Source organism: Pinus tabuliformis, chromosome 2_1 (assembly GCF_031772625.1).
Source record: "Pinus tabuliformis cultivar Carrire ecotype Pingquan chromosome 2_1, CPIR1, whole genome shotgun sequence".
NCBI classification, from domain to species: Eukaryota; Viridiplantae; Streptophyta; class Pinopsida; order Pinales; family Pinaceae; genus Pinus; species Pinus tabuliformis.
In genome coordinates, this window is record NC_142299.1 from 549,182,075 (window position 1) to 549,190,895 (window position 8,821).

Here is an 8,821-nt window from a genome sequence, read left to right on the forward strand (position 1 = left end):
GGAAGTTTGTTCTTCATTGGAATTTGTCCATATTTGTCCATGACTCCATGCTATTGTATTTTTTTTTTCTATAGTACAACCTTCATCCACACTGCCCCCTAAATGAGATTTCTCCTCATTCATTTCTTCAACCTTATCCTATGCATCATATTGGACAATCATCATTCTAGTACAAAACAACCTCTCGATATTATTGGTGAATAATTATATTTAATGGGTTCTCATGTAACGATTCCCAACACCAATGGAACAACATATAATTTGAATCACTCAAGTAATGGATCTCAATTTAACAAGATTATAATATAAGTACATTCTACCATAAATAAACATCAAGAATGCTCTTCCTTGTAGATTTCAACACGCATGTATTCCATCAATTTATGGGAATGAAGGGAAATTGGAAAGCCAATGATCTCCTACAGTTACGTATGGCCTTTTCTTGTACCTGTGGCCTCTTAGACAACCAAGATTGAGCTCAAAATTGCCCCAGAAAATGAAAATAATGCTTAGGGGAGAGGGAAACAACTCTAGTAAGTAGAAATCCACCCAAGAACGCTTAAGAAAACTCCAGGTAAGGAAAGAGAAATTCTTAACAGTTGTATGGAAACAAATTAGCAACTCCTTGAGGAAATGCAATAGCTCTAGAATTGTGGAAATTGATCTCTATCTCAGCAAGAAAGTGGATGATGGGTAACTCAGAGATGATGCATTTCATAGAGCATTAATCAATAAAGAGTTTCTAGATGATGCTAATAGAAATTCAATGGAGAATTATTCATTTCAGCAATGAACACAAAGACAATACGTTTGCTAAGAATGATGATAAATCATACACCATAAGTTTATTATATCTTAGCAACATATATTAGATGAGAGCCTAGCACATTTCCTTCATTTTCAAAAGAGAGATGTCCGTGTGAAAATTAACCCTGGCTCCATGTGACACTATTGCAACATAGATGCTATGCGAAAATGAAGGAATTAGTCATGGTAGTTAAACACTGAATTGAGCTATTTTTAGTGTTGTCCAATTAGGGCTATTGAATCTTGTCATAGGAAAATATTTCAGGACATTTCAACATTGCAAAGGCCCCACTATTGTAGAATAACTGCTATGGGAAAATGAAGGAATTGGTCATGGAAGTTAAACACTGAATTGAGCTAGTTTCAGTGTTGCCCAATTAGGGCTATTGCATCTTGTCATAGGCATATCTAGATAAATAAAGGATGCATTCCCATGTAGAGATGGCCAGATAAATGAATCTAGATAAATATAGAATCCTTCCTTCCATTTAAACTATCATATATGCTTGACTCTTACTTTAGACAAATGTACATTGAAATTTAGTCACCAACATCCATCAACTAGATTCAGATTGATATACTGCTAATAACAGGGAATTGTTACAAATAGCTACCATGAATTCAGCATGCCAAACTTTACCTGGTAATTCTTTCATTCAAATTTTCTTTTTCGTAGTCTTGCTCTGCAACCTACAAAGAAAATGAGAATGATATCATTGGTGAAAACGTTTGATAAAATAGGTTGATAGGGAATTTAAATATCAAGCGAAACATATTCTCATATTAAAGAAACCTTAAGTTATTTAAATTCAATGTATGTAATTATTGTTGCATGTTCCTTCAGAGGCACATATATTCAAATTATAAACCATGCATCAAAATTGTTTATTTCTACACTCCTATCTTGAAAACTCACAAATAAAATTTGAGACTAATACCATCATCATGAATGATATTAATGAGAAGAACCCTCCCCACAGGGTGATGGCCACTTTACTATATATGGTGGCTATACAGAGAAAACAAGACAATAATGTCAAGCCTCGATTTGCATAAAGAAACCTATTTAAGTTATAGATAAATAACACACCTCTATCAAGCCTCTAATTTGAGACACTCTTTGATTAACACCTTCCTAAGTGCTCCCATCACCAACTATTGTTGTTGAATCCTTGTTAAGTACCACCTTGGCAACAATACCTAGAACATTACTCCCAACTTTCTCCAAGGGAAAATCCAACTTCATCCCTGATAATAGTGCCTACACAGAGAAAGAATAAGCAAAACAATATCTACATAAGATATTAGAAACCTGTGACCAAGACATGGTGGAAATATTTTATTCTCAATACATCTCACTTAATCAGAATTTATCCTATTAACATGAAAAGTTGAAATTGTAGAGCAAATCCATTACCAAATAAATATTGCTTCCACGAAAAATGATATAACAATGCTTATATACACACCAAAATTTGTACTTAATCTCTTAGTGCATGTAATTCCTTAATGTAGCTAAACTTGAAAAATAACTCCAGTAAATATAGCAATGTCAAAATGGGAAGTGTCAAATATTGTTATATTGTGAAAGATGTTACCTCAACGAATTTCACAGCAGTACAAAGTTACGAGAGTGATGAAATTTATAAAGGAAAATTGTGTCCCCATTTCCACTGTCCGAATCTAGGAGCTTTCAAAGCACCAACATTCAATGCACCACAAAGTTTGTTCAAGACAAGAGTATCCAAGGCTTCTTGTTCAATGTCCTCGGCAATGATCAAGATTGGATACCCCCCATGGATGGCCTCTTCTAATATTATAATCAAGTCTCTTGACGTTGTGATCTTTTTTTCAACCAATAATAGTTGCAAATTATAAGAAAATGTAAAGATGCAAGTTCATTTACTGATCGTTGAATTTCAAAATGCAAGTGAAAATAAATATAAATTTATCAACCCTCTTCACATGCTTAGTAGTGGTCATATTTTTTTCTAATTACTAGATCAATATTCTAAAGCAAATATTATACAGATTCCAAAAATAATAGAAGGTTCATAAGGCACAGAATTTAAAATTCCATACAAAACTAGCACCAACCTCTATTGAACCAGAAGGATGTGCCATGAATATATGACAGATGGAGGTACTTGGGAAATAATTCTACAACTAAGATCATATTTTATTATAAAAATGTTACACATGATTTCTATCCATTCTCTTTTCATTACAAGGAATAATAAAAGGTAGTAGCACAACCAAAAAGAGCAAGAATATTTCATTCACGTCAATTACCTTGTAATTTTCATACTCTACAAACATCTTCTCACTGTTTGTCACAATGTACAGAGAAATATATCCATGATCAAATTACATTCCCTCTACATCATACAGACTATTTTATGTACTTTTTCCCTCTTCAAGTTTCACAACACCTTTCCTTCCAACTTTACTTGCCACTGTGATCATGTTTCCTATTTCATAGTTATTACCAGCACTTAGTGGAGCAACATCAGTTAATTCACTATCTTCAACCTGGAGAATAATGCCAATTACAGGGTGTTAAGTTTCAACATGTGTACTCCCTTACAGATAATAATTTTCCCAAATGTTTGACAAGTAACTCCTAAAAATTCTACCATGTAGTCTTCAAGAAACTCTAGTTGACATTTTTAAATTAGCTATTCCCCTAATGAAAGTGCACCTCAACCATAGATTAAAACCAGCTCAAATGTGTGCATTTACCTCCTTTGAAAAATTCTTGAGTTCAAAACCAAGAGCCTTTACTATCTTGTCAATTCCCATTGTAATTTGAATATGATTTTCTCTAGCTGCAACAAATTGAATAGGCTTATGATTCAGATTCTTATCCACAAATCTTTAAAAATACAAGCTAGATTTATCTATTGGGTTTTTCCTAACTAGGTCATACCAATTGATAACACGATCATAATTTCATCTTCAACAAGGCTATTTTTCCACTCAAATATTATCTTGATCCTCGTGAAGCCTTGAAAATTCACAAAAGAAATAACTAAACAACAACCACCAAAAGGACCAATAAAAATGAATAAATACTTAAGCCAATAATAGGGACAAATAAATTACCTTTACACCTTAAGCTATTAAACCTTACACAAGTACAACAGATGTGGTAGTTCTATCACATGCTAAATCATTTCTCTTTGCTGCAGCATGTCTTACCAACTTGGCCCCAATATTTTCAATTGTGTCCTCTAATTCAACTTGTCAGGAGCAAGGTGCAACATTGAAAAGCATTTTTTTTTTTTAACTTTAACGGATATGTTTTTTTTTTATTATTTATAGAGGAAAAAGAGTGGGGATTTGCCAGAGCAGCCCTGATTACATCATGCTTGTACTTCTAAATCAGTTGACCTATCAAATCTTTTAGTAAGGAGTTTCTACAAATCTGTCCTCATTGATGATCAACCACCCTCTGTCCAGAGCGCTCCCTTTGTTTGCCATCAAGTCCGCTTCGCTGTTTGAGGTTCTGAGTATATGGTAGAATTTGTAAGATGCAAAGGATGTGAGCACTCTTTTCAATGTTTCGAGTGTTCTATTGAGACCTGCATTTCTGAATAGCTCTCCAACGTTCAGCTTCTTTATGAGGATCTCCGAATCTCCAAGAATCTGAATGTCTCTGATCCCTTTTTCTCTAGCTATTTGACAAGCTTTAAGAAGGCTAAGCAGCTCTGCTTGATTGTTAGTCTTCAAACCAAGACCCCAGTAGAAAGAATCTCAGGTGAGCCCTTCAGGGGAGTAGATGATCCCACCGGCGCCCGAGGGGCCGGGGTTTCCTTTAGAAGCCCCATCAAAGAAGATTGTGTGTGAGTTTTGAGCTCTCCACCAGATCTGGAATGTTTCATTTGTGTCTCTCTTCTTCCAGGTTGGGGGCTCTAATTTAGGAGAAAAGAGGATTTTTCTATTTTGCAATTCAAGCTTTCCAAGCCACCGCTTCTCTGTCTGCTGAAGTGATGCATCCTCTTTATAGTTCTGTTGCTGCACCGCTTCTAGAAGAAGGGATCTGGCCTTAGCTGCTACTTGCAAGGGAGTGAGATGGAATTCTTTAAAGATCTTCTGGTTACGGGCCAACCAGATCTTCCAACAGACAAATTTGGGCAAAGCGTTCCAGATTTTGTACCAAATCGATTTTTGAGGGATATGATGAGAGTAGCGATGGCTCCATTCTGCGAAGAGGTCTGGGACTGATATCTGAGCGGGAGAGCTTATAAGTAAATCTTGAAGCGTAAAATCCCATACTTCCCTTGCGAACTGGCAGTCGATGAAGAGGTGTTGAGCTGTCTCGGCGTTGCTTCTGCAAAGAGCGCACCAGTGAGGGCCAGCGAAGTTTCTTTTTGCTAGATTGTCTCCTGTTAAAATCTTATTATGAATCAGTGTCCAGAAAAAGAAATTGACTTTTGGGAGAGCTGTGGGATCCCATACGTTTTTCCAGAACGCAGGACTGTGCTTGTTGTGTCCCGAAGTCTGTAGAGCTTTATAGCCTTCTGTTGCTGTGTATTCTCCAGATTGGCCCCAGCCCCACCGGTCTTGCATTGATCGATGTATCGGTGCAGCATCTTCGATCAGTTCCTGAAATAAGTTCAATTGCTGTTGCAGATGGGCTGGAGGAGCGGGGATTGCCCAACCTGCCCAATCGTCTCTCTGATCCCAAACAGATATATCAAATAAACTTGACTTCCCAATTGTAGTTAACCAGTCCCTTAAGCCAGCGATTTCCTCATTTTCGCTTAGAGGATTTCGCCCCATTATCCGATCCTGCCAGAGACGAGTTTTCTTGCCATTCCCTGGAATTCTGTAGACATTTCGTTTGAAGATTTTGCTGCTTTTGTAACAGAGCTTCCACAACAGCGTACTGTTAGCTGTGTAACCCAGATGGAGGTTTCTCAAATTAGTTTTGTTTGTATACTTTAATCGCAGTATGACACTTACAGGATGACTTGGCTCTTTGAACATTTTCCACGGGATTTTGCTACCTAATGCGAGATTGACCAGGGAAGGATCTCGGATTTGCAATCCTCCTTCGTCGATGGGTTTCTTGACTGTTTCCCAGTTTACAAGATGTTGTTTCTTGTCACTGCCCCTGCCTCCTTGCCAAAGGAAATTTCTAAGGAGAGAGGAGATTTGATCCATGACATTTCTGGGAGCGAGCAGAAAGGCTGCTTGGTAAATTATTAAGGAAGAGAGCTGAGATTTAATTAAAATGACCTTACCTCCTTTTGTCAACCAGTATCCTCCCACTTCAAAATCTTGGATTTAAATTTGCAGATTATGTCTCTCCAAAGCGATCTCTTATTCACTCCTGAGATTATGGGTAGCCCGAGATATCTGATTCTCTCCCATTGTGAATGCCCTTTGAATCCGAGTGTATTAGCTATATTATTGAGCTCCTGTTGATCTATATTCCAGCTGTAGACTTTGCTTTTGCTTTCATTAACCAATGCTCCTGAGACTTTGCAATAGTTCCTAATGACCGCGTCGAAGGCCTTTGCTATTCTGGTTGAGGCACCCCCCAGAAGAATCGAGTCATCTGCGAATAATGAGTGATTCAAGGGGCTTACTCTGTTGGAGGGTTTGAGGCCCGGAATGGATCCTGACAGTCTTTCAGCTTCAAGTTTTCGACTTAATGCTTCAGCCAATATGATGTAAAGATAGGGGGAGAGCGGGCATCCCTGCCTGATGCCTCTCTTGGCTTTAAAGAAGTTAGTAGGTCTGCCGTTTATGAGAGGAGCTATCCATGGGTTATTCATGCAGGTTTTTAGAAGGTTGACAAACTGAATGGAGAAGCCAAAGGAGAGCAAGACTTTACTGAGAAATGTTCTATTGACTCTGTCAAACGCATTCGCCATATCTAACTTTATGAGCATACCTTTCTCTTTTCTCTGCTTGCTTGAGTGTATGGTCTTCTGCACTTGTATGATGTTGTCCAAGATGTGTCTACCTTCCACGAAACCTCCTTGAGAGTTAGAGATAATTCTAGGAAGCAAGGGCTTCATTCTGTTGGCCAACAACTTTGCCAAGATCTTATAGGAAGCATTGCATAACGAAATTGGCCTGAATCTGGCAAAAGTTTCCGGATTAGAGTCTTTGGGAATCAGAGTTAAGTAGGTTGAGATAGTGCTGCCACCTACTTTAGATTTTGTCATGAATCCCCTTATCATCTTTTGCAGATCATTTTTTATGATGTCCCAGCATACTTTCTAGAAATGAATGGTGAATCTGTCCGGCCCGGGGGCCTTGTCGGAGTCCATAGACCAGATAATTTTGATTATTTCTTCCTCTGTAACAGGTTTGCATAGATCTGAGTTGTCCTCCGGAGAGATTAAGGAGGGGATGTGATTGAGGAATTCTGTTTCATCCGTTTCTTCACCTTGAACAACCGAGCTGTAGAGATTCTGAAAGTGTAATTCTGCTGCTTCTTTGACTTGTTGATTGCCCTTGCAGATTTGGCCTGTCATAGTCTTTATTTCTGCTATATGATTCCTTGACAATCTAGCCTTGTACTGCCAGTGGAAGAAAGAGGTATTGCGGTCCCCTCCTTTTAGCCACAGGCTCCTAGACTTTAATCTCCAGTATTCTTCCTCTTTTCTAAAATATTGGTAGGCTGCTCTCTGTGCTTTTATTTCCTTATCCAAGAGGTCTTCATTAATATTTTTGCTTTCCATGTCATTTTGTAGGGAATGCAAAGCCTGGACTGCTGCGACTCTAAGAGAGATGGGGTTGGGAGTTGGTTTCTTGATCCACTCCTTCAAAGCTTTTTTGGTGAGCTTCAGTTTTTGCTCCCAAACGAAGCTTGGGGAACCTGAAATGGAGATGTTCCAGGTTGCTTTCACCGTGTCCAAAAAGCCTTCTCTTTCAATCCATTGAGGAGAAAAACGAAATGGGATGGGACCCAAATCCTCTTCGTCTTCTAAACAGAGCTATATTGGCTTGTGATCCGAGGACAACTTGGGCAGAATTTTTGTTGTTATGATTTTCTTGTTCATGAGGAGGGATTGCACAAGAAAACGGTCCAGACGAGCAGAGATATGATCTGTTCCAGTTCTGTTGTTTGACCAGGTGAATAAGCCTTGGATTGGGTTAAAATCTTGCAGATCCCAGTGCTGAGCAAGCTCTTCCACTACACCCACCATAGGGTCCTTGGAGTTGGTACCTCCTCTTTTTTCTTTGGCTTTCAAAACAATGTTGAGATCTCCAGCGAGAATGATGTTGTTAGGGGTTTCCTGCTCAAGAAATTCTGCCAGAGATTTCCAGCAGTCTCTTTTTTCGGAGTAATTGACAGGTACATATAGATTGACTAGAGAGATAGATAACTTACTTGAAATGTGGGTTATTTCTGTATATATCCAATGCAGGGTCTCGTGAGTGTTGATCAGTTGAAATTGTTCTTCGTTCCAGAGAGTTTCCAGTCCTCCCGAGGAGCCTCGAGTGCTGACAGCTATGCCTGAATTTTTCTTCCATTTTGATTTGCTGGTTTCTAGCAGGGCTTGTCCTGCTATCTTAGTCTCTTGGAGCATGAGGATGTCTGTAGGTTCCGATTTTAAGAGGTCCTTAACTGCTTCTATTTTTGCGGGGTTCCCCAGTCCTCTGCAATTCCAAGAGACTAGCTTCATTATTTACCTATGATTGGGGTGGAGCCGCCCTTGGATGACTTGGGCCTGCTACTTCTTCCGATTGTCATTTCTATCGTGGATTGGCTCCCTTGGGTTTTGAGCCTTCTGCTTCTTCTTCTCTTTTTCCCTTGCGGGATTTCCTTCCAGGTCTTTTTAATGGTCTCTCAAAGAGTTCTTCCTCTGAGGACTCAGAGCTTTCTGCTGACTTTTTCTTTATGATTTCTGCATAAGTGGGGCTTGAGGGGCTGCCTTGGATGGCTTCGGTGTGGATGTCACCCCCTCCCTCTTTGCTTACAAGAGGGGTTTCCTCATGGTTCTCTTTTTCCTGTTCTTTGGTCGGTGGATCGAGTTGCGCCTCCTTGGTT

General features: G+C 38.9%; 2 protein-coding genes across 2 annotated transcripts; both read right to left on the reverse strand.

Annotated features, from left to right (window-relative positions):
• Positions 1-4,212: 4,212 nt before the first annotated feature.
• Positions 4,213-5,976, reverse strand: LOC149201526 (uncharacterized). Its single transcript, XM_089401299.1, has 2 exons — positions 4,599-5,976; positions 4,213-4,517 (listed from the first exon to the last, which is right to left on the reverse strand). The coding sequence occupies exons 1-2, from the start codon at positions 5,974-5,976 to the stop codon at positions 4,213-4,215; spliced, it is 1,683 nt and encodes a 560-aa protein (XP_089257425.1).
• A 1,067-nt stretch (positions 5,977-7,043) lies between these two features.
• Positions 7,044-8,456, reverse strand: LOC149201527 (uncharacterized). The gene is made up of 3 exons (XM_089401300.1): positions 8,162-8,456; positions 7,853-8,080; positions 7,044-7,645 (listed from the first exon to the last, which is right to left on the reverse strand). The coding sequence occupies exons 1-3, from the start codon at positions 8,454-8,456 to the stop codon at positions 7,044-7,046; spliced, it is 1,125 nt and encodes a 374-aa protein (XP_089257426.1).
• Positions 8,457-8,821: the final 365 nt, after the last annotated feature.